The sequence below is a fragment of the Mobula birostris genome, chromosome 8 (genome assembly GCF_030028105.1).
Source record: "Mobula birostris isolate sMobBir1 chromosome 8, sMobBir1.hap1, whole genome shotgun sequence".
NCBI classification, from domain to species: domain Eukaryota; kingdom Metazoa; phylum Chordata; class Chondrichthyes; order Myliobatiformes; family Myliobatidae; genus Mobula; species Mobula birostris.
In genome coordinates this window covers 34,722,577-34,748,964 of record NC_092377.1, presented here as the reverse complement: position 1 = coordinate 34,748,964, position 26,388 = coordinate 34,722,577, and the positions used below count along the sequence as shown (strand labels likewise).

The following is a 26,388-nucleotide window of genomic DNA, read 5'->3' as shown; positions in this document are numbered from 1 at the left end:
CATAGGGGGTGGCATGTATTGCAACTATAAGAATAGTTCAGAGTTCATCTGTTCATATCCTGCCATGAGAGTTTCTTCCTGCTCTCCCCTAAGCCTTTCTGATATTTTCAAGGGATAAGTCGGGTAGTGTACATCCCAGCCTTCCTAGAGATGGCTGTAACAATACACCAGTCTGCATTCCTAACACCCCCACCCCTGGTTCAGGTAGCTTGATTGATATTGCATCCACAACTGGAAGGTTCACTCCCTTCACAAGGAGTGCATCATAAATCAACTATGCATCATTACAAAATGAATTGCAAGTTCTCATGAAAGCTCAGTCAATGGAACCTACCAGACCTGCAATCTTTACTATCGAAAGGATATACTTGCATGGTTCCCCATCCAAGTCTGCTAGATTTGGAAGTATATTTCTATTCTTTTGTCACCTTTGGGTTTGGTTCAATGAACTACCATCCCAACAGCACAGTGGAGGTGCTTTTACCAGAAGAATTGCAGAAGTTCAAATAGGTGTTTCTCATCTACCTTTAGAGGTGATGAGCATTATATTCCAGGCTTTTCAATAATGCCTTCGAACAAATTAATTAAAAATCAAGTCCTGTTCTTGTAACACCAGTCACACTCATGGTGCCAAAGGATTAGCAGGCTCGTAATATCTTTGGATAGACAAATTAATTGTTCAGAAAGTACTTGGGATCCTTCCTTTTTTTTAAGTTGAGGATTGCAGTATGAGAGTTGCAAGATTATGCTGAAAATATGCAATACGACAGCTAGACTACCATGCAGAGATTGAATCACCATAAAACAGTTAGGATGCACTAGGCTAAAAAAAGATCTAGAGAGAATGTATAAGATGTTGGTTTGGAGCTGGAGAAGTCTAATCAAGAAGAAGTAATGGCTAATCTAGCTTGGTAGCAGGTTTGGTTAAGGTGTATTTGTGACTTGATTAAGGAGAATTGTAAGCTTCTATTTTTCTTACCAAACAGATGAGTAAGTAGCATTCATAGTTAAACAATAAATTGGTGGAGGGATCAGAGGATGGTTGAGGGAGGGGGAATAAAAGGTTTTGGAGATCAGGAAATCCCTGTCCAATAAAAAAAAGATAACTGAGGTCTTGTGAATTCTTACTGATGAGTCATAACCCTAAAGGCTTGAGATTGATTGCTGAGAATCGAGAATCAGTCAAAATAGTACTTTGCAGGCTGTATGTTGCTTTTTCAAATTAATGCTTTGATTTTTAACATGGGGACACAAACGAATGCAGATGTCAGGTCAGTGTGCATAAAGACAAGCTTCTTTAAAATCTCAGTGGGTCAGGAAGCACCTGTGGAGGCAAAGAGGATACTTAGTGTTTCCTGTCAAGACCCTCCATCTGGACATAGATTTTATATCTTTGATTTAAATTCTTCCATGGCCTCTTTCATTTCTTTCTCTTTGATCTCTGGCAACCCTCTGAAATATCTGCTCTTGTTTAATTCCAGCAATTTAATCATTTTCAAATTTAATTTCTCAGCCATTAGTGAATATCTTCAGCTGTAGTGGCTCTACACATGGGATTCTCTCCATATTCCTCTTTATCTCTCCGTCTCTCCTTTCCTCTAAAGCAGTCTACATTTTTGGCCAACCTTCTGTCTTCTGCCAATATTTTGTAACAATCACATGAAGTAGTATGGCACATTCTCCTTTATGAGTGCATTGTACAGACCCATGTTGTTCTTTCTGCTCTTGGCATGACTCATTTTCTGCTGAAATAATCGTTAACTTGACCAATCTGATGCCTAGGTACAAAGCCCATCCAAAATTCAAGGCCTTATCCTCACTCACATCATCTTGCTTATCCATTGTTTTTGGGTCTCATGGTATACGTACATCGATTCAATCTGGTAAATTCTTCTCTTTTTCTTAAAGGACTACGCTTCTTTAGTCCTTGTTCCTTGCCATCTCTCCATATTCTTTTTGAAGTTTGAAGTGGAGTTTATTGTCATATGCACAATACATGTATGCACAGGTGCAAAATAACATTAATGCAGCAGATTCACGAGCACATGGCATCAGATAGACAACATTCACAAGAAAAATATAAATTATGCATGAAAATTATATATTATAATTTGTACTAATTTTCCTATAATTTCTAAATAAAATTATACATTACAGATTATGCAAAACATGCAAATTATACAGTTGGGTAACATGTATAGGAACAAATTTGCATTTTTGTGGAAAAATGTGATGCTTTCAGAATTAAATAATTTAGTACAACTTTGCTGAATTATTTAAAAAGTATTGACGGATAATAAGATGGAAGATTTAAGAAGTTACTTGCGGATAAATGATTGGTGCCATCATATGGTTTATCTCGCTGTTTGGTTCAAAATGGCATTTTAATTGTTTTTTTCCAATTGAAAGCAAAACATTGGTTTTTGGGCAGTAAATTGCACGTTATTGTACAAGGATGGAAGGTGATAGAATTTCAGGAAAGGTTGTGCAATATCCATTTGTGTTTTGCTGACAACATATACCCACTTGGTTCATCCTTTCTTTATTTGTTATCTTGCCATATCAATTTCCACTGTGTATTTCTCCATTTTAACTTTAAATGAAATTGACTTTCTTCATTGATTATATGCTGTATGATTTACCATAATACATCAAATGTGTGCATATATATAAGGAGACTTGATAAGTTTGTCTTTTGGATATTTCATGTGTCACCTGTCTATGCTATTTATGTTTGCACCCAGATTCTGGCCATTAACCGAGGGGAAAAATTGAAGATTCTGACAGTGAAGGTCAATGTTCCTGACAGAGTTAAAATTATGTTCTGTGGATGGTGCATCAATGAAAGGTCTGTCTCCATAGTCATACAGCTTAATATTAAACCTTATTTTGTATAGCTATCCCATTGTAATTATTTATCTCTTAAGTTGTCCTCTTTGTCAGACTCCCACAGCACTCTGGGTAGGATGTCATTTTAAGTATGAGGATACCTGACCCGTTTAGACCATCTGCATATAGTAGACACTAGTTGTGCAGACTGACTTGTCTTTAGATTTTCTTTGCCTATTGAGCTGTGGGAATGTGTCTTGCACTTTTAGTTGATGAAGATGACATTATACAGTAATTGTAAAAGATAACTTTGTGGGTTAATGCAGCCAAATTGTCAATGTGGTATACAGATTGCATTAGTACATATAGTAGATGTTTTCTTTTAATCTATTGAAATGTGTTCAAAATGTTAAATCAAATGCAGATTGTTAAAAAGGCATTCAGCAATGCATTATGTAGCTTTCTTGGATACTTTTGCAGATTTAAGTACAAGCTTTTTCAAACACGAGCTGCACTTATTTAAACTTCCAGTAAAAGTCATGTGCACATTTAACTTAATTGAGAGCACAGAGTTCTTAAGGACATTTTACAATGAGTACAAAAATTATTATCATATTTTCCTGATCAAATTCCATTCTGTGTGTTATATTTAAGCTCCAGTGTTCCTTTGTAACAAACCTGATTTCAATCGACAAAAGAACTAGTAAAACAAATGAGCATCTTAACATTTTGCTACTGTGGAGAAGGCATTTATGACTATGTGATGTCATCATTAGTGAATTTACACAAGATCATAAGAATCACTGGATGAAAATTACAAAACATCCTGACTTTGCTTTAATTGTTCATGTGACTACGAGGATGCCAGAAGGCAACCAGTACCTAAAAAGTTAGTTTACTATTGATCCAACAAAGGCACAAGGAAAATCACAGCAGGGAAGAGCTCTAACTCTAATTTGCACTTCTCCGTATGCCATGCTTACCATATGTTGTATCTCTTCCATAATCTAATTCTCATTCTTTATTTGGGTGAAGGAACTAAGTTTGGAACAATTATCATTTGTTTTTCCTTTTGTCTTAATTAGAATATATGATAGAGATTGCTGACAGTCAAGGTATCCTCTATGGATCAGAGAGAGGACTGTCAGCAATTTCTACATATAAGTTTATCAATCTTCCTAGCTTGTCTTCTAAAAGAAAACCTTTATTAAATTTGTTTGAATTCTATTCTAGATGGAGACCTCATGGTTTTGCAAAGCCTGAATTGATGAAGCTCTTGAAGGATTCTGCTGAAGATTCATATAAGCGACTCATTTATCCACTTCTATGCAGAGAGTTTCGGTAAAAATATTTTCGAAATCTTTTCAGTTAATTTGCCTTCTGTCACAAGGAGCTGAATCAAGGCTAATCTTTTAGGTAGTAGCTTCAAATTGCAACGGTAATGGCTTTAGTGTGAGTAGGGCTTCCAAGTGGGTTGCAATTTGTACCCATGTGCCTTCCAGTAGAAGTTGCCGTGGAGTGAGGAAAAGAAACATTGACCGTAACTGCAGTTGGATCTAACTTTTTAATTGTTATTTTCTTTGCAGCTAAGAATTAATTGTCTACGTGTATTTTATTTAATTACTTATATGCATGGAACAGTTTAATATGCTTCCTTGTGATTATATTGGTTTAAATCTGGAAGCTTCTCTTGGAACTGCATTATTTGAATAAAGGATTTCTAATTAGTTAACTCTCATCTATGAATCTGAATGGAGTTATCTATGTAGTATAAAACGAGCTGCACCTCAAGGCCATACCATCTGCATCTTAGATCTTTTGACTCTCCCTCTCTTCAACCAATAGATCTGTTTTCAGCTCTCTCTTTGTTCCATTAACACTTGATAAAACGATAGTGAAGCAGCAAGAATTGTGCCTCTTTCCTGACTCCTGTAAGAACCTTGCATTACAGCATAAGAATCCAACAATTGGCATAATCAGCAGCAGGATATTGTGAAGTTTAAGTATTCAGAACAGTTGCAGACAAAGTGAAATTTTTAGAGCACAACAAAAGCCATAAGAATTTCCTTTGTTCCAATTTGTCAGAGGGAAAAACTAGTTCTGGCTTCAATATCATTGGATAGAAATTAGGATTGAGGAATTCTGCATTGCTATTTTGAAAAGAAAGCAAATCTGTAAAAAAGAAACGCGAGCTAGTAGAGCTACATGCAAGCTAGTCGAATGTCAAAAAAATCAATTGTACAGGCAGTGGAGCACAGATTTAAAAAGGAGTTTAATTTGTGCAAGCCAGTAGATTGCATGAGAAAACTTGAATATGTGCAAAGGTTGCAGAGTGTGTGGGGAAAAAAAGATCAAATTTGGGTTGCAGGACAGCTTATTGACATTTTGGCTGCAATCTGTTAATACTTTGAGATCATGGTCAAGTAATGAGAAGTACATACAGATTAAGATTGAAGTAAAATAATGGCCAAGAATGAAATTATCTATGTAGTGTAAAAATAGTTGCACCACAAGTCAGCACCACCTTGGATCTTTTTATTCTCCCTCTCTTAACTAGTAGACCTCTATCACTGCCCATTTTTAACTCTATCGTTGTTGTATTAATGTTTAATAATACAAGTCTCTTTCCTGACTTCTGAAAGAACCTTGGATTAAAATGTCAGAGTCCAACACGACTTTTCACCGAGACTCAATGTATGGTGTTGCATTTGATGGGCAGAAAACCAGCTCTAATCTTTTCAACAAGATCAATCTCTGCTTCAGCTTCTAAAACGTTAAACCTAAATGATGGGTGAGTATTGCAGCTGGTCAGTGGCTTGAACCCTGATCTTCATTTAACTTGCTGGAACCAGAGAAATGTCAGGTGGTCCACCAATTAAACCTATCATTTTTGTTCAAAAAAAGTTTTCACATATTAGCACCTACACATCTGTTCAACCATATGAACAATACTTACCCATCACTTAGATTTAATCTATTAGAAGTTGAAGTGGAAATTGATCTTGTTGACAAGGTTAGGGCTGGTTTGTAAAATGAAAACTGAATTTTGAAAGTGAAGCCAGGCTTCTAATGACATTGCACATTTTCACCGTTTTGCAGAACATTAGAAATTATACTGAATTGCACTGAACCTTTTTATTCTATTCTGAAAGTCCTGGCAAACAAACCAGCTGTTTTGTTTATACTCTTCCATGGTTCCTTACAAAGTCACTGTTGCAGTCATCAGAACAGTCTTTGAGAGAATAAAACTGTGGAAAGCACTTGCCCTGGATGGTGTTCCAGACGTGTCCTCAGATCCTTTGCACATTAGCTGGTGGGGATAGGTCAAGACATTTTTAACCTTTTCCTACTTCAGGCTGAGTTTCCCAACTACTTTAAGAATACCTCTGTCACCCTGCTACATTTAAAAAAATAAGGTAACTTACTTTAGTGATAATTGCCCAGTGGCTCTTACATTCAACTTTGTGAAGGATTTTGAGAGGCTGGTCATAGCACATATCAACTTCAGCCTCCCAGACAACTTTTACTCACTGTGATTTACTTACAGCCGAAAAACAATGGATACCATTTCCCTGCCCCTACAAAGGTGCTGATGTTGAGAAGGTTGAAAGCTTCAAGTGTCAAGAAGTGAGCATCACCAGTGAACTGTCCTGGTCCAAGTACATCGATGCCATGGCCAAGAGAGCTTAACAACACGTTGACTTCCTCAGGAGTCAAAAGAATTTGGGATATATCCTTTGATACACACCATATTTTTACTGATGCACTGTAGAAAATGTCATGGCTTGGTATGTCATTTTGCTCTGTCCGTGAATACAGGACACTGCAGATTAGAGGATGCAGGTCAGCACATTACAGAAACCAGCCACCCTCCATAGATTCTGCACACTTCCTGATGCCTTATCCACTCTTGACATTTTTTCTTCTCTTCTCTCCACCGCCCCCCCCAAGCCCCAGTCAGGCAGAAGATACAAAAGCCTGACAGCAACTCTTGACCTCACAATCTATCTTGTTATGGCCTTGGACCTTCGTGCCTGCTTGCACTGCACTTTCTGTGTGTCTGTAACACTTCATTCTGAATTCTGTTATTGCATTTCCTGTAGCACAGCGGTCCCCAACCACCAGGCCGCGGATCGGTTCCGGGTCGTAAGGAAACGATATGATTTGGCGATGTAAGTCAGTTGCATCTTTCCTCATTCCCTGTCACGCACTGTTGAGCATGAACGCATGCAAGGTTATTACCCGCGCGTCATCCACATCAGTGCGGGAAGGAGATCAACTCCTCGAGCTTGCAAATGACAGCGGGCTGAAAAGTATGTTTGACATAATATCTCTGCTGGCATTCTGGATCAAAGTCAAGGCTGAATATCCTGAGATAGCCACGAAAGCACTGAAAATGTTGCTTCCATTTCCAACATATCTCTGCAATGAATGCAACGAAAACTAAATTGCGAAATAGACTGGACATAAGGAATCCTGTTGGAGTATCGTCGTCTCCCATCACCCCTCGATGGCACCGTCTCGTTGCAGGAAAACAAGCCCAGGGCTCCCACTGATTCAACGATATCGGTGTGTTGCAATGATTTTATATGTTCATACGGGGAAAATATGTGCTGTGTGTTTAATGTCCAAACGTCACTTAAAATGTTACGATGCTATTGACTTACTTATATAGCCATAGAACAATTACAGCACGAAAACAGGCCATCTCGGCCCTTTTAGTCCGTGCTGAACGCTACTCTCACCTAGTCCCACCGATCTGCACTCAGCCCATAACTCTCCATTCCTTTCCTGTCCATATACCTATCCGATTTTTCTTTAAATGATAATATCGAACCTGCCTCTACCACTTCTACTGGAAGTTCGTTCAACACTTACTTCAAGCTCCCCTGTCCTCCCCTGTTAATTGACTTATCTCTATATTCATGCGAGGAAAATATGTGCTGTGTGTTTAATATTAAATTCGTTAGATAAACCCTTTTAGAAATGAAATTGAGTGTATTAGCAATTTATCGCCTATATTCCGGTTGTGATTAACACCGCCCCCCCCCCCCCCCGACAGAATTGCCAAAAACGATTTGTAGAGAAAATTCGGCATGTTACATGTACGTGCATGCGCACTGGTGACCGCACATGGCCTCATGGTCATTGTAGTCTTTCTCAGGGTAAACACAACGTATTTGACTGCTACTCTTGTTCCATCGGCAACCCTTTCCCCCCACGGGTCGGCCGGTCCGCCGGTCTGCAAGAATATTGTCAATATTAAACCGGTCCGCAGTGCGATAAAGGTTGGGGACCCCTGCTGTAGTACAGTCGGCCGTCCTCATCTGCGAGGGATTGGTTCCGGGACCCCTCGCGGATACCAAAATAGTGTGGATGCTCAAGTCCCTTATTCAACCTGTTTCAATACAGTGGACCTTAGGACCCAGCAGAACTCCGGACCTTATTTAACCTGTCTCAGTGCGATGGACTTTAGGACCCGGCGGCGGAGCTCTGAATCCGCAGTGTTTCTGTTCACGAAAATAATCACGATCATGATTGAAAATAAAGTGGAAATAATAAGCGAGCGGAAAGAGGTGAAACGCCATCGGTCATTGGAAAAGCGTTAGGCAACAGTTGGTCAACGATCGGAACAATTTTAAAGGATAAAGTGAGAAAGGCCCTGCCCCGATGAGAGCTACAATTACTACCAAGCAATGCAGTGGCTTAATTATTGGGTTTTGGGGTTTTGTGTTTTTGATCCTCCACATCAATCCAGCACGGATGGAGAGCGCGTTCAGGAGCGGTCTGTCACTGGATCGAACTTGGGAACTTCTGTTCCCGAGCCCGGCGCTGAAACATACGTTTTTTTTAAGTATTTTATATGCATAGAAAGGTAAAATATATACTATATACTAAGACAAACGTTTGACTAACTGACGCTAAATAATACTGTATGTACCTGTTCCGACTTACTTAGTAAGAGAACTTAGGATTTTTTTCCGATCCCGATCCACGATAACCTACGCACATCCTCCCGTATACTTTAAATCATCTCTAGATTACTTATAATACCTAATAGAATGGAAATGCTATGTAAAATAGTTGTTATACTGCATTGCTTAGGGAATAATGACAAGAAAAATAAGTCTGTACAAGCTCGAACAGCAAGTGCTGGAAGAGCACTTCCGGGTTTTCTCAATTCGTGGTCGGTTGAATTTGCGCATGCGGAACTCGCGGGTAAGGAGGGCTGACTGTACCTCGATGACCTATGTAATGAGATAATCTGTATGGATGTTGCATGCAACGGTAATGAACCAATTTATCAGTTTTGTATGAATATAATGTCTGGAACAATACTTAACCAAGTATTTTAATTGTTACAAATTATTGGTTCACCATTGAAAACCTTAATATGAGGCAATGATGGGTAACTTGCTTGTTGTAAATAATGCAACATACCTGGTGTACACCTTGAGCATATTGCAACCAAATTTAGAAGCCTAACCGCAAAGTTACTGATCAGAACCCATGATATTCAAGATTCTTCAAAGTACTTCATATTACTTGACCAGCTTATTGCCTTTATTCTTCAAACTGTCGAAGAGCTTGTTTTGAAAACATGCGAAAATCTGTAGTTACTGGAAATCCAAGCAACACAGACAAAATGCTAGAGGAACTCAGCAGGCCAGGCAGCATCTATGGAAAAGAGTACAGTTGATGTTTCGGGCCGAGTCCCTTCAGGAGGACTTATTTTCAGCAGAGCTTGTTTTCATATTTTAATATATTAAATATATCATATTTCACATTTTTATACAAATTAAGATTTTTTGTATTATAATTTTACACTTCTGAAAATGTTCTCACTTGACATTTTATGGACTCTGGATAGAAAAGAAACACTAAAGTTATGTTGATATGAGGTTTGTATTTTGCTTGAACATTTTATTTGTTTAATTTGCTAATGGACTTAATATTTCAATTTTTATTTCTTTCAAGGTCCCTTTTGACTTCAAATGCTGAGAAAGAATCAATTGCAATGTTTGGGAGAAACCTTCGACAGCTTCTTTTGATTAATCCTGTTCGTGGCCAGGTTCTGATGGGAATTGATCCTGGCTTTAGGCACGGCTGTAAGCTATCAATCATTTCTGCCACCAGTAAGTACAAAATCTTTTTTTCTTTGGAGACGTATACTAACTCTGACTATATGAATGTATTTTGTACAGTTTTAAAGTAGGTTGCTAAAGTTTAATATTTAATTTTCCATTGTTAAAATGTTATGGTACACATGGTATAACAAAATGCACAGAAATAATCGCACTGTGGGTTTGCAGGCCATAAAGTGCAATTTTAATTTATTGCACACTGTTTGGATAGTCTCTGTCAGGGTATAAATGTGTTGAATAGAAAACAGCTGCTACTACATTGCCACCCTCACTGAGACCAATTAACAGCAAGGATTGGGAATCTCTGTAACATGTAGCTCAGGACCTCTCAAATCAGTATATTTGTCTGTTGAATCTTTGGGTAGAAAACGTTATATTAACTTGATGATCGTTCTCCTCTAAATTTATATCTTTGTAATTTATTAGCATTGCAAAGAGAATGCATTTTAAAATTTGTATTTAATCATTGTTGATAATTTTTGAACTAGACTATTTGAGGTTTTGTTTATGTAAATATAGAATATTGAAGTCTGGATGGTGTAAACTTCAAGATTGCTAAAGAATTATCGGGGAATGTTTATATAAAAATTGGAACTTTGATCCTTGTTGAATATGCAAATTAATCCATGGAAAACAATATTGTTTATGAAATTATAAAGTAGAATTGATGCTTAAATATCCAGTTTATTCACTTTTTTTTCTAAAGGAATATTCTGAGAATGTTATCTGTGTCTTTACCCCACTCAACTCTCTCAAAAGTTTTTGACTTTTTCATTGTTTAAATATTACACACATTAAATTTTCTTCATGAATGATGCTTAATACATTGTGTATGCAAGAATAACGGCACAGCCAAATTCATAACTAATTTAATGCTGAATTTCTTGTGCCAAAATGTGATTTTTTTTATTGCAATGTCAATGTTACAAGTACCAAAGATGTGCCTAAATTGAAGCAACACACATAAAATTTGCTGGTGAACGCAGCAGACCAGGCAGCATCTCTAGGAAGAGGTACAGTCGACGTTTTGGGCTGAGACCCTTCATCAGGATTAACTGAAAGAAGAGCTAGTAAGAGATTTGAAAGTGGGGGGGGGGGATCTGAAATGATAGGAGAAGACAGGAGGGGGAGGGATGGAGCCAAGAGCTAGACAGTTGATTGGCAAAAGGGATATGAGAGGATCATGGGACAGGAGGCCTAGGGAGAAAGAAAAAGGGGAGCGGGGGAAGCCCAGAGGATGGGCAAGGGGTATAGTGAGAGGGACAGAGGGAGAAAAAGGAGAGAGAGTAAAAAAGAATGTGTGTATATAACTAAATAACGGATGGGGTATGAGGGGGAGGTGGGGCATTAGCGGAAGTTAGAGAAGTCAATGTTCATGCCATCAGGTTGGAGGCTACCCAGGTGGAATACAAGCTGTTGTTCCTCCAACCTGAGTGTGGCTTCATCTTTACAGTGGAGGAGGCCGTGGATAGACATATCAGAATGGGAATGGGACGTGGAATTAAAATGTGTGGCCGCTGGGAGATCCTGCTTTCTCTGGCGGACAGAGTGTAGGTGTTCGGTGAAATGATCTCCCAGTCTGCGTTGGGTCTCGCCAATATATAGAAGGCCGCATTGGGAGCACCGGACGCAGTATATCACCCCAGCCGACTCACAGGTGAGGAGTTGCCTTACCTGGAAGGATTGTCTGGGGCCCTGAATGGTAGTGAGGGAGGAAGTGTAAGGGCATGTGTAGCACTTGTCCTGCTTACAAGGATAAGTGCCAGGAGGGAGGTCGGTGGAGAGGGATGGAGGGGATGAATAGACAAGGGAGTCGTGTAGGGAGCGATCCCTGTGGAAAGCAGAGAGAAGGGGTTAGGGAAAGAAATGCTTAGTGGTGGGGGCGGAAGTTACGGAGAATTATATGTTGGACCTGGAGGCTGGTGGAGTGGTAGGTAAGGCAAGGGGAACTCTATTCCTAGTGGGGTGGCAGGAGGATGGATTGAGAGCAGATGTGCATGAAATAGGGGAGATGCATTTGAGAGCAGAGTTTTTGGTAGAGGAAGGGAAGCCCCTTTCTTTAAAAAAGGAGGATGTCTCCTTCGTCCTGGAATGAAAAGCCTCATCCTGAGAGCAGATGCGGCGGAGATGGAGGAATTGTGAGAAGGGGGTGGCATTTTTGCAAGAGACAGGATGAGAAGAGGAATAGTTCAGATAGCTGTGAGAGTCAGTAGGCTTATAGTAGACCTCAGCAGATAAGCGGTCTCCAGAGATAGAGACAGAAAGATCTAGAAAGGGGAGGGAGGTGTTGGAAATGGACCAGGTAAACTTGAGGGCAGAGTGAAAGTTGGAGGCAAAGTTAATGAAGTCAACGAGCTCAGCATGTGTGCAGGAAGCAGCGCCAATGCAGTCGTCGATGTAGCGAAGGAAAAGTGGGGGACAGATACCAGAATAGGTTTGGAACATAGATTGTTCCACAAAGCCAACAAAAAGGCAGGCATAGCTGGGACCCATATGGGTGCCCATGGCTACACCTTTAGTTTGGAGGAAGTGGGAGGAGCCAACGGAGAAATTATTAAGAGTAAAGACTAATTCCGCTGCACGGAGCAGAGTGGTGGTAGAGGGGAACTGGTCAGGTCCGGAATCCAAAAAGAAGCGGAGAGCTTTGAGACCTTCCTGATGGGGGATGATCAACTTCTTAAATTGAAGTTGTATTTTACAGAGCTTTCAGATGCAGTTTGAAGCCAAATGTATAGTACTGGGATCATGATATATAATCAACTTGTAAATGTTCATCCCAATGTAAAGTGCATTTTGAATTCATATTGCTCATGATTGTCATTCAAGTACACCTCAGATGCTCTTGCTGAGATCATTTTATGTGAATTAACCCAATAAATCATTTTTTCTTAAAGGTGACACACGAGACTGCAGATTCTGCAATTTGAAGCTAACAATCAATCTGCTGCAGGAACTCTGCGAGTCGACAGAAAATATTATTTCTTTTCCCTCCACAGATGCTGCTCGACTTGCATATTTCCTCCAGCATATTGTTTGTTACCTTAAAGGTTAGCAAAACGATAGCTGGAGCAATTAGTGGAAGACTTTTCAGAAGTCAGGCATTTTAGTTGAAGAGATAGCAGAACATTAGCACTGACAGGTTGCAGTGCAACACTTGATATCATAAGTAACAGGGTGGAGGGGTGGAAATATGTTATTTGTGCAGACTAAGAAGCCCTCCAGGCATGAAAAGCGAGGGCAAAAGTGAAAGATAAAGGAAATGAGTGTAGCATCAGAAACAAGTCATATGAATTCTGGTTTCCAGGAAGTCTTCAGTCAGCTATGAAATGATGTGTCAATGATCAAATCTGGGCAGCAGTTCTGTTACTTCTTGCTTCCTTGGGGATGGAAAAGTTAAAGTTGCTGTTAAAATCTATGTTACTTAACCAATTCAATTATGGATAATTTACAACTGTGTTTATATTTCTTAAATTAAATTGATGGCTAAAGTTCAGTGATGTGTTCTGTAATTTTTCAAAGAGAAATAGTATTTTGTGATACTAACGATAAAGCTGAAATATACCACAAAAGATTATTGATTCCTAGGAATTTATCTCCATCACATGAGAACATGCACAATAATTGGTGCTTTTTGGCTCACAACAGGACTAGATTGAGATGTGAAATCAAATGATTCTCAGAGAAAAAAGTATAAAAGAAGTGGTATGGGTTAATGTCTGTGAGGGAGTGTTCTCAGAAAAGAGGGAATGTGTGGGTCAAATTAAAGAAAAGCTGCACAGCAAGGTTATGACAATTAAAGTTTTTGTAAGCTGCAGTGCCAGCTGATATACAGGTCCACATGTCTGTAGAGGAACGATTGGACAGCCGAGGCAGGGACATTTAATGTAGGTGTTTAAAAAGTTTATTTTTGCTGCCAAGCTTCTAAATTTCATGGGATTACTTATTAAATTGTATGAGCTGTTCCATTGAGTATGAATGCTGCTACATAAGCTCCTACGTGCATGTTCTTTTTAACAGCGTGCTTGGACTTCAGTGCATGATCTGGATTGATACTCGTCTGCTTGAGGCAATAAAGCAAATTGTAAGCTAAAGATCCAGTGGCCTTGTTCAAAGAATGGGAATTTGTTCTGTCAGCCATTATCACACAACAAAAATGTAGTTTTTATCAGCTTGTGAGATATTGATGCAAAATGCATGCAAAATAATTTCTGCACCCAGATGGAGTTATTGAGATAAAATGTTTGTAATATTTTGGATAGTATAAAAATATTTTAAATATTATTATTTTGAGTTCTATTGCATGCCCAGTAATGCTGCTTGCATGTTTTGTTTGATGTATAATTTGATGATGCAGTAGTTTGGAATTGGTTCATTATTATCACATGTACTGAGGTGGAGTGAAAAGCTTGCCTTGTATATTGTTCATATAGCTCAAATCATTCCACAGTACACTGAGGTAGAACAAGATAAGAGAATAAGAGGACACAACTACAGAGAAAGTTCAGTGCAGGTAAATATTGTGGTGTAAGATTATAATGAGGTAGATTATGAGATCAAGGGACAATTTTATCATATTAAAACACCATTCAACAATCTTCTAACAGTGAGTAGAAGCTGTCCTTCAGAATCAGGTTTGTTATCACTGATGTATCCGTGGATTGTCACCTTGTCACGGTGGAGAAGCTTGTGTGGTCCTGAGATCCCATGAGCGATGCCATCTGGAGCTATGCTCCTGGTAGGGTCACCCATGGCGGTAAGGTCGAGGGTGAGGTCCCTGACAAAGAACAATCCAACCAAGACCTCAGCGGTGGAACAGGCGGATGAAGTTACTTCGAACTCAACTGCTGTGAAGGTGGATGAAGGCTGCAACAAATCCATGAGCTCCAATCGTCGTGGTTTCCATGCCATTGGGATCAGTTAGTTGATTTGTGAAGTATTGTGTGCTTCTTGGGGTGCAACATCAAGTACACGTTAAATGAATACACGCATAGGTGTCTTCACTCTGTGGGCCACTTGATCAACAGAATGAAGTCCATCATCCTTGACCTCGAGGGATAGCCACGACGACGACGATGCAGTGAACTTTGTTTTTGCAGCAGCAGTACAGTGCAATACATTAAATATTATTATAAATTATAATATAATAAAAAAGCAAAATGGTGAGGTATTACTCAGGGATTTCTTGTCCATTCAGAAAGCTGACGGTGGAGGGGAAGGAGCTATTCCGAAATCATTGAGTGTGCATCTTCAGGATCCTGTACCTCCTCTTATTAAAAGCATGTTCTGGGTGATTGGGGTCCTTAATGATGGATGCAGCCTTTTAAAGACATTGCCCTTTTGAAAGTGTCCTTAGTGGTGGGGAAACTAGTGCTGTGATGGAGTTTGCTGAGTTTACAATTTCCTGCAGCTTTATTCCATCCTGTGCAATGGCTTCTCCACACCAGACAGTGATGCAACCAGTCAGAATCCTCTCTACGGTACAATTTTCTGGAGACTTTGGTGCAACAATATGTTGGGCCCAGGATAGATCCTTGGAGATGTTGACACCCAGGAACTTGAAACTGTTCACCCTTTCCACAGCTGATCCCTTGATGAGGACTGGAGTGTGTTCCCTCGACTTTCCCTTCCTCAATTCCTTGGTGCTACTGATGTTAAGTGCAAGATTATTGTTCTGACATCACTCAACCAGCCGATATATCTCACTCTGTACACCTTCTTGTCACCATCGGAGATTCTGACAACAACATTTGTGTTATTGGTTAATTATAGATCTCATTTGCACTGTGCATAGCTACACAGTTGTGAGTGTAGAGAGAGTAGAACAGTGGGCTAGGCATCCATCCTTGAGGTGCGCCGGTGGTGACTGTCAGTGAGGAGATATTATTTATGATCCGAACTGACTGTCATCTCCTGATGAGGATGTCAAGGATCCAATTGCAGAGGGAAGGACAGAGGCCCAGGTTTTGAAGCTTATTGATTAGTACTGAAGGGATGATGGTGTTGAGTGCTGAACTGTAATCAATAATCAGCAGCTTGACGTAGATGTTGTCCAGGTGGTCGAAGGACGAGTGAAGAGCCAGTGAGATTGCATCCTTGGGCCTGGCTTTTGTATCTTCTGTCTCTTCGAGGAGGGAGATGTTAGAATTTTTGTGCTGGGTGAGGTCTTTGATTCTGCTGGTTGCTTTACTGAGGCAGGGGAGGCTGGCTTCTGTGTTATGCTGAGCTGTGTACACAACTCAGTAGTTTCTTGCGAGCATGTGCAAAGCTGTTGCTATACAAAGCTGTATGCATCCAGATAGGATGCTTGTTAAGGCACATAGATAAAAATTGGTAAGGGTCAATGGGGACATACCAAAATCCTTACAAATTTAAGGTGTAGGCATAAGGTATCAAGTACTTAATATTGGATTTTAATAAGAGTTTGTTCAAAATTTAAAACCTGTTAGCTTAAGGGAATTTTGTCATGGAGGATTCTGAAGTTATATTTGAAAATAAGTGTGATCCTGTTCCCTATGTGATTTGATCTCATGTTAACCCTCATGCTTTTGCTCCAGGCCAGATCCTTCATACTGATGTATTATACATATTTGGTCAAGGAGCACAGAATGCAGCTGAAAAGTTAAAGCAGCTACTTCATAAATACAGGTACAACAGTTATATCTTTCATCTGCGTTTGTGACATCTGATTGTGTACTTTTTTTACCAAACGCTGAAGTACTTTAAAATTTTTGCAGAGTAAATCTGGGAAGCTGTCATCAGTAATGCCTTTTACTCACTGATAACCTGTTTACCAATGCACAGACCTTGAGACCTCATCACGAGACAAATCTAAACATGGATTAATGAGCTAAATTCTAAGAGTGGGGTGACAGTGATAGGTGATAATAAAAATTTAAGCTTAATATTTTAAAACAAAGGGTAAAAATGTCTTTGATGACCTGCTTTTACTTGAGAAAAGAAAATGCAATCTCAAATTATAGCCACAAAATTGGAATTTAAGCATAGTGGGAAAATGAAAGGTATGTGAATGGTCAACCAGATGACTGGAAAAGTAAAGCAAACTTTCTGCTGTGTATCTTTGCAGGCAGATGTTTGGAATTTATTTTCTCAAGTAAATTTCAAAAGATTTTCCTTTATTATTTTAATTTATTTTCTAAATGGAACTTTGTTTTCTTCCTTTCTGAAGTTGTTCAACCATAGTTATTGGAAATGGAACTGCCTGCAGGGAAACAGAGTCTTTCTTTGCTGACTTAATTAACCGGCAGTATTTTGCTCCTCTAGATGTTGTCTATTGGTAAGTCCTCTTCAGTTTTCTTCATAATCGAATCATAGTGTTGGACAGCACAAAAACACGCCCTTCGGCGTACTGAGCCCATGTTACATCTACGTTTGCCTGTTGTCAACATTAATTCCCTTTTGCCTATACCAGGGGTCCCCAACCTTTTTTGCACCGCAGACCGTTTTAATATTGACAATATTCTTGTGGACTGGCCGACTGGGGCGGGGGATGGGGCGATATGTGTTCAAGTTGAGTTAGGGAGGGAGGGAAGGGGGAGAGGGAGGGAATGTCGACTCAGACCATGAGAGGTCTGTGTCGGGCATTTCATGCCTTACAAGGCGCAGATTGGAAGTCTGTGTGGGGCGCCACTCCTCGCACAGACTAGAGCAATGTGTGATTAAGTGCCTTGCTCAAGGGCACAAACACACTGCCACAGCTGAGGCTTGAACCAGTGACCTTGAGATAACTAGACGAACACCTTAACCACTTGGCCACGTGCCCAACACAAAGGTAGGGTTAAACTCACCTCAACATATCTTTTACAGTTAGGGTTGCCAACTTTCTCACTCCCAAATAAGGGACAAAAGTAGCAGTCAAAATCCGGGACACTTTACCTCAGGAAAGACTACCATGACCATGACACCTTGCACGGGCACCTGTGTGCGCACGACTGACGTGCGCATGTGATGTGCACATGTGCGTACGTGCCGATTTTTTCCCCCACAAATCGGTTTTGCCTTCATCTTCCCGACTATACATACATTATTTCTACTTTATATAGGCTGTGTATTTATCATATCATTCCTGCTTTTACTATATGTTAGTGTTATTTATTTTCAGTTTTATGTGTTATTTGGTATGATAGGTTTTTTTTTGGGTTTGGGAACGCTCAAAAATTTTTGCCATATAAATTAATGGTAATTGCTTCTGCGCTTTACGCCATTTCGGCACGAAAGGTTTCATAGGAACGCTCTGCCTTAGCGGGGGAAATACGGGACAAAAGTGGTCCTGTATGGGACAAACCAATTTAGCCTGATAAATGGGATGTCCCGACAAATACGGGACAGTTGGAAACCCTGTGTTCAAGTTGAACAGTGCGTGACAGGGAATGAGGAAAGGTGCAGCTGACTCATATTGTTTCCTCACGGCCTGGTAGCACATGCTTTGCGGCCCGGTGGTTGGGGACCACTGGCCTGTACCCTTCAATCCCTTACCCATTCAAGTTCCTGTTTAATTGTCTCTTAAAGATACTGATTGCATCTGACTCCACCACTTTCTCTGGCACTGATTTCCAGATATTAGCCACCCTTTGAATAAAAAAGGGCACCTTGAACCTATTCCCTCGTGTTTTTGATAGCACTACCTTAGGAAAAAGGTTCAATTTATCTTTCTACACTTCTTATAATTTTATATACGTCTATCAAGTTATCCCACAGTCTTCTGTACTCCAGGGAGAACACACCCGCCCAGTCAAATCTCTCTCTAAAACTGAAGCCTTCAATCCTAGTGAATCCTTTCTGTACTCTCTTTTTGCAATGATCTTTGTACTTTTACCCAACTGAAGTGTTTTATTCAAAGTAAAAGTTAGTGACAAGATTTACAAATAAAGTAAATGAAAAGCAAAATGCATGTTTTAAGTAGGCCCTGTTGATAATATAACTTCTGATTTAAAAAAAAAATCAATTCATAATTTGGCTTTAAGAACTCTATTAGCACAAGGTTGCAAACAAATCAGGAATTTTAATTAGAGACATTAATGCTATTTCAGACTGGAAGTGTTAGATAATTCACTTTAAGAAAATTGATCACAGCTGACAGAAATGTTTTGAGATTGTTCTTTCCAGCAGGCTGTTAAAGCTAGCAGTTCAACTAGCTACAGCGTATATAAATGGAAATATGGGTTTCTGTCATATGCTTTGTGTGAAGCCTTATGCCCACAGCATACCTTAAAACTTGCAAACTTGAAAATAATAGAATGGCAATCAAGAGCACATCCATGTGGAAAGCTATAAACATTAAGTACAGTAATCAAATTTTCATTTTGTTTTATAAACAAATATATTTTATTATTGTGTAATACTTGTAATGTAGATGCAAATGAAAACATGATCAATAAAAAAAATTGAACACCACACTATATAGGAAATATGAGGAGAATTATTAAGTTTGATCAAAGAGTAAATATGTAAAGATTAAAGAGCAAAATTACAAAGCATAAGCCTTAGAGATCAAAATGCACGTTCACAAAAGTATGTGCAAAGAAATGTATGAGGGATTAGTTTAATAATCCATAGTACATGGAAGAGATAGAAAGATAGATACTTAACTGATTCAAAAGGACGTTACCGTGTAATCGAAGAATTACAAGTGCACAGATAAACAAATATACAAATATTAGAAGAGAAGTAAGAAAGAATTAAAAAAATAAGTTACTTCAAACAGTCTAACAGGAGGTCATCACTTTTCTGGCTACATGTAGGTTGACTCATTGTGGAGCCTAATGGCCGAGGGTAAGAATGACTTCTTCGAAGCAGCGCAGTTATCTTAGTCTATTACTAAAAGTGCTCCTCTGTTCAACCAAGCTGGCATGCAGAGGGTGCGAAACATTGTCCAGAATTGCCAGGATTTTCCGTAGGGGCCTTTGTTCTACCACAGCCTCCAGAGTGTCCAGTTTGACTCCTATAACAGAACCAGCCTTTCTAATCAGTTTATTGATCCTGTTGACATTACCCGTGTTGATACCATTGCCCCAGCACACCACCACGTAGATGATTGTACTGGCAACAACACACTGGTAGAGCTTGTGAAGGAGAGGCCTGCATACTCCAAAGGACCTCATTCTCTTCAGGAAGTAGAGGTGACTCTGGCCCTTCTTGTACACAGCTTCTCTGTTGGTGCTGCACTCATGTCTGTCATCCAGATGCACCCCCAGATACTTGTAGGTCCTCACCACATTCACGTCCTCACCATCAATAGTAACAGGGAGCAGTGCAGGCTTAGTCTTCTGAAAGTCTATCACCATCTCACTTGTCTTACTGATGTTGAGCTGCAGATGATTCAGCTTGCATAATTTGATAAAGTCCTCCACCAGGGCCCTGTATTCATCCTCCTGTCCTCCCTTTATACACCCAACTAGTGCTGAATCATCAGAGAATTTCTGCAAATGCATGACTCAGTGTTGTATTTAAAGTCCGAGATACACAGGGTAAACAGGAAGGAAGCCAATACAGTCCCTTTTGGGGCCCCTGAAGCCGCACAAACTGTGGGTTGCCAGTCAGGTAGTCCATTATCCAGGTTACAATGGAAGTGCCAACCTGCATTGAGCGGAGCTTTTCCTCTTAGCAATGAGGGTTGTATGGTATTGAAGGCACTTGAGAAATTAAAAAACATGATCCTCACAGTGCTGCCCAGCTTATCCAAATGGGAGTAAGCTCTTTTCAGCAGGTAGCTGACAGCATTGTTGACTTCATTGTGCTCCTGGTAGGCAAGCTGCAGGGGCTGGAGGGCTGATCTGACCAGGGGTTGGTGGTGAGCCAGGACCAGTCTCTCCAGAGTCTTCATGATGTGTGAGCTCAGGCCCACTGGACAGTAGTCATTCAAGACTTTAGGCCATTCTTGGGTACCAGGACCACACATGATGTTTTCCACACAGTCGAAACCCTTTCCGGGCTGAGACTCAGACTGAAAATGTGCTGGAGAACTCCACACAGCTGCTCAGCACACTCCTTCAGGACCTTGGGGTTCACATCACCTGGTTTCAATGCTATGTCCTTTTGGAGTTTCTCCAGAGCCCTTCTCACCTGCTCAATAGTGAAGGTGAGTCCATGATGACAGAGGAGTTGGTGGAAGGTGGGGGCTGGGAGAGATGAAGATCGGGATGATTACAGTTGGCGTGTGGAGGGTAGGTGCAGGGCAAGGAGACGATGTAGACAGTGATAGCCTGTGTTGCTCATCCATGTGTTGAATTGGAGGGGGGCGGGAAGAGGGGAGGCGCTGGTGCTAAGGGAGCTGTGCTACTCTGCCCAAACTTGTTCTCCAGCTCTCTCCTTCCTCTTTAGCCACCTTGATCTCCTTTAGCTCCCTCAGCACATATTTCAATTCCTCCCCGTCTCTTGATCTAAAGACACTCCTTTTGTGGTTGTGAAGAGCCTTTAAATCACTGGTGACCCATGGTTTGTTGTTAGGGGAGCAGTGAACAGTCCTTGATGGTATTACAGTGTCCACACAGAAGTTCATGTAGCTGGTGATGCAATCAGTAAGTCTGTCAATGTCCTCCCCATTTGGTTCACAAAGCATATTCCAGTCAGTAACCTCAATGCAGCCCTTCAAGGCCTTGATGGCTTCTGGAGACCATTTCTTTACTATCTTAGGAGTAGCTAGCTGTTGCTGCACTTTGAGCTTGTACAACCCAACCATATTGTGATCTGATCTTCCAAGTGGGGGAGAGCTGTGGAGCTGTGTGCATGTTTAACATTTGCATTCAAGAGATCCAGTGTTTTATTTTCTCTTGTATGACACTTGACGAACTGATCGAAGGTATATAGGGTTGTTGAGAGAGAAACATGATTGAAGTCTTCCAATACTGCATTGAATGCATTGAGGTGTTGAGTTTGGAATCTCGCGATGGCAGTGTGTATGATACTGCACGCAACATCAGGACTGTGTTGGGAAGGCGTAATGTAGACAACGAGCAATATGGCATGGCTGGACTCACGTGGTGGATAAAATGGACACAAACTTACAGCAAGCGGTTTGGTCCAGACTGCAGATTCATTCTTTGATTGGGATTACACCATCTATTGTTCACAAGCATAGCAAGCCCACCTCCCTTCCTCTTACTGCACTGTAGATGAACTCTGTCTGCTTGTATCATTGAAATCCCATTCACAGTGGTGTTGGAATCCGGAATTTGCTCGTGTAACCATGTCTCGGTGAAACACCACACAGGCGTGAAGAGGTTACAAAATAGGAGAGTGCCCATTAATAGGTTTTTGTATAAAAAAAGTGAATTCTAAATGGTAGGCATTGATGAATGGGGATCCAGCAGTGTCGGGTAAGCAGCAGAATGTGAATAAAGGTAATATTAGTGTTCAGTCCTGGTCACCTTATTAAAGGAGAAGTGCGGAGGAGATTTACTAGGATACTGCCTGGATGAGAGAACATGCCTCATGAGGGAAAAGTGGAACAAACTCAGACTTTTCTCTTTAGAGCAAAGAAGAATGAGAGGCAACTTGATAGAATTGAATAAGATTATGAGAGGCAAAGATAGAATGGACAGCACAATTTTTCCCAGCACAGTACTAGCGAATACCGGAGATGTCCATTTAAGGTGAGTGAAGGGAGGTTTTGTGGCGACGTCAGAGGTGGATTTTTTACATAGAGATTGGCAGGAGCCTCGGAGACGCTGGTGGTGTTAGAGGCTCATGCAATAGGGACGTTGTAGAAGTCTTACGTGGGCATATGGGTGGGTTGTCAAGTTTGCAGATGACACAAAGGTTGGTGGTGTTGTGGATAGTGTAGAGGATTGCCAAAGATTGCAGAGAGACATTTATAAGATGCAGAAGTGGGCTGAGAAGTGGCAGATGGAGTTCAACCCGGAGAAGTGTGAGGTGGTACACTTTGGAAGGACAAACTGCAAGGCAGAGTACAAAGTAAATGGCAGGATACTTGGAAGTGTGGAGGAGCAGAGGGATCTGAGGGTACATGTCCACAGATCCCTGAAAGTTGCCTCACAGGTAGATAGGGAAGTTAAGAAAGCTTATGGGGTGTTAGCTTTCATAAGTGGAGGGATAGAGTTTAAGAGTCGCGGGGTAATGATGCAGCTCTATAAAACTCTGGTTAGACCACACTTGGGAGTACTGTGTCCAGTTCTGGTTACCTCACTATAGGAAGGATGTGGAAGCATTGGAAAGGATACAGAGGAGATTTACCAGGATGCTGCCTGGTTTAGAGAGTATGGATTATGATCAGAGATTAAGGGAGCTAGGGCTTTACTCTCTGGAGAGAAGGAGGTTGAGAGGAGACATGATAGAGGTATACATGATATTAAGAGGAATAGATAGAGTGGATAGCCAGCGCCTCTTCCCCAGGGCACCACTGCTCAATACAAGGGGACATGGCTTTAAGGTAAGGGGTGGGAAGTTCAAGGGGGTTATTCGAGGAAGGATTTTTTTTTAACTCAGAGAGTGGTTGGTGTGTGGAATGCACTGCCTGAGTCAGTGGTGGAGGCAGATGTACTAGTGAAATTTATGAGACTACTAGACAGTTATATGGAGGAATGTAAGGTTGGGTGTTATATGGGAGGCAGGGTTTAAGGGTCGGCACAACATTGTGGGCCGAAGGGCCTGTGCTGTACTGTTCTATGTTCTCTGTTCTAACAGTTTGATTGTGGAGTAGATTAAAATGGGTCGGCGCAACTTTTTGGGCTGAAGGACTTGTACTGGGCTGTACTGTTCTATGTTCTAGCTTTGAAGGATGTTAATTTTTTGGAATTTGAGCACTTTATCAAGAGAGCTGTGTAGATTGTTCTGGGAGGTGGACAGGGATGGATGAGGATTTGTTTTTCAGTTGTAGGCCTGAGGCATTGGTTAAGATGGGCCACATCTCAAAAACATTACATGGTGTGATGAGAATTTCATTGAGGCAGTTTTTCTGTGGTTATTTGGTTCTCCAGAATTGTTTGTCAGTGAAAATTTTAGATATTTTTATATTCAATAATAATAAAACTGTTAAGCATTAAACTTATTAATAAAATGCTGCTGATTTGGGATGACTTCCACTTCATGTGCCTTGCGCGTTACACACTTGGGCGATCATGGCACACCACATGGAATGATCCCTCGCAGCGTCAATGATATCTCGCACACTTAGATCTGTTAGTTCTTTCACAGTGTCCATATATTTTCTTCTTTGCCTTCCTCTTCCGTGTTTCCTAGGCATAAAGCATTCTATTTCTCCCTTTCTGCTGACATGGCCCAGGAATTTAAGTTCTCATTAAAGATCTTTTTGTATGGGCACGTTGGAGTACTGTCTCATTAGTTACCCTATCTCTAAATGATATTTTCAGCATTTTTCTAAGAAACCACATTTCTGTTGCTTCTAAGTTCCTTTGGATTTCTGGTGTTATAGTTTGTTGCGGAAGCATACAGCAAGATTAGCCAGATGTAACATTTTAGTATCCTAAGCCTTTGTGTCATAGAAATGTGTCTGTTGGTAAAAATGGATTTCATTTTTTGGAAGTTGGTTTTGGCAATGGCAATTCTTTTTATTTCTACTTTACCTCTAGCATCTTGTGATGTAAAACTACCAAGGTAATTAAAGCTGGTCTTTTGTTCAATCTCTTGGTTACTGATGTACAATTGGCAATTGGGAGTATCCTGCTGTTTGATATTACCATACTTTTTTTTACAGTTGATGGTTAGACCAAAATCTGCACTCATTTGTACTACTTTGTCTAAGAGGATTTGTAGGTCTTCTGCAGCACTTGCTATTAGGGTGGCATTGTCTGCATATCTTATATTGTTGATGTTATCACCTCCAATTTCTTCTATTTATCTGAGAATCATTTCACTATAGATATTAAATAATTCCGGTGAGGAAACGCATCCCTAACTCCTCTTTGAATTTTAGCCCAACTGCTTATATTATCATCAATTTTTACCGCCGCCGTTTGATTCCAATATAAATTTTGAAGCAGTTGTTGGTCCCTTCCGTCAATGTTTAGTTTAGCGAGAATTTGAAATAACTTTTTCTGGTTGCACTTTGTTGGATGCTTTAGTGAAATCAATAAAACATAAAAAAACATCATTTTGATATTCAATTGCCCTTTCTGAAAGCATTCATAGTATGAAAATTGTGTTCCTAGTTCCTCTATCCTCAATAAACCCATATTGCAGTTTAGAAGTTTCTGGCCTCAACTTGTTTTTAATTCAACTCAGAACAATTCTCAACAAAATCTTTATTATGTGACTCATAAGACTGATTGTTCTATAATTTTCGCAGTCAATAGTTCCAGGAATTTTTGGCAGAGTTATAAATACTGATTTCAAGAGATCGTCAGGCAATACACCAGACTCATATATGCCATTAAACAGTTCAAAAAGACTACCTATGCCCAGATCTTCTAGGGTTTGTATCATTTCCACTGAAATTTCATCAGGTCTAGTGGCTTTACCATGTTTCATGCTTTTCATTGCTTTAGTTGGTAATTTGGTTGGTAATAGGTGGGCCAGAATTACAGTGTTTAATATCTGGGGGTTCCCCTCTATTATCTTCAAAAAGCTGCTCTATATGCTGAATCCACCTCTCACATACTTTATCTGGATCTGTTAGTCTGGATCCGTCTCCTGATCTTATGCATCCTGTAGAGGAGGTTTTCTTAATTCCAGGAATTTCCTTAAGTTTCTTGTGCATTTCTTTGCTGTTGTTAATATGGCCTTCTGCTTCATTGCATTTTTGATTCAGACATTCTTCCTTTGCAATATTGCACAATTGTCTGATCTGTCTGTCTAGCTCTCTGTATTGCACTTCATTATTCTTCACTAACCACCTTTGTTCCATCAGATCTAGAATTTCTTGGGTTATCCACCCCTTGGTGTGTTGGATTTCTTGTACTGGGATTATCTCCTCTGTTGATTGCTGCATAGCACATTTAAGTCTGTTCCAAATAGGTGTTGTTTCATTTTAGTTGAGATGTTCTTCTACAACTGTTTTGAATTGTTGCTTAAGTATGCTATCATTTTTAAGTTCTCCCAACATATATTTCTTTCTCTTTTTTCTACGTTTCAGTTTGGGACTCTTCTCTCAAAAGTTTGTGTTCTAAAAATAGCCAAAAGTTGTAATCCTGGTTGTGGAAGAGCTTGATTCCTATTCAGTATTTTTAGTTGATGCATTTTATTCAAGGATCCAGTAACTGCAGATGCTGGAAAGCTGAAATAAAACACAGAATTCTGCAAGTGATTGGCTGATTTCAGCAGCATCTGTGGAGAGCAAAATAACGTCAACATTTCAGGTTATTCATCAGTACCTTATCCAGCACATTGCTTTTATTTCATTTTAATCTTACCAAAGAAGAAATGCTTCACTTTGTTTAAACCTTATTTCTAAATAAGATTTAAATGAAATTTACTTATTGTT

General features: G+C 40.0%; 1 protein-coding gene across 3 annotated transcripts in view; it reads left to right on the top strand.

The window, feature by feature from the left end:
* Positions 1–26,388, top strand: part of srbd1 (S1 RNA binding domain 1) — a 307,185-nt gene that overhangs the window by 60,030 nt on the left and 220,767 nt on the right. For all 3 annotated transcript variants that reach the window (XM_072264996.1, XM_072264995.1, XM_072264997.1), the window contains exons 11-15: positions 2,745–2,848; positions 4,063–4,170; positions 9,808–9,965; positions 16,529–16,619; positions 17,161–17,268. In XM_072264996.1, the coding sequence (XP_072121097.1) occupies positions 2,745–2,848; positions 4,063–4,170; positions 9,808–9,965; positions 16,529–16,619; positions 17,161–17,268 (569 nt within the window). The remainder of the gene's footprint in view (positions 1–2,744; positions 2,849–4,062; positions 4,171–9,807; positions 9,966–16,528; positions 16,620–17,160; positions 17,269–26,388) is intronic.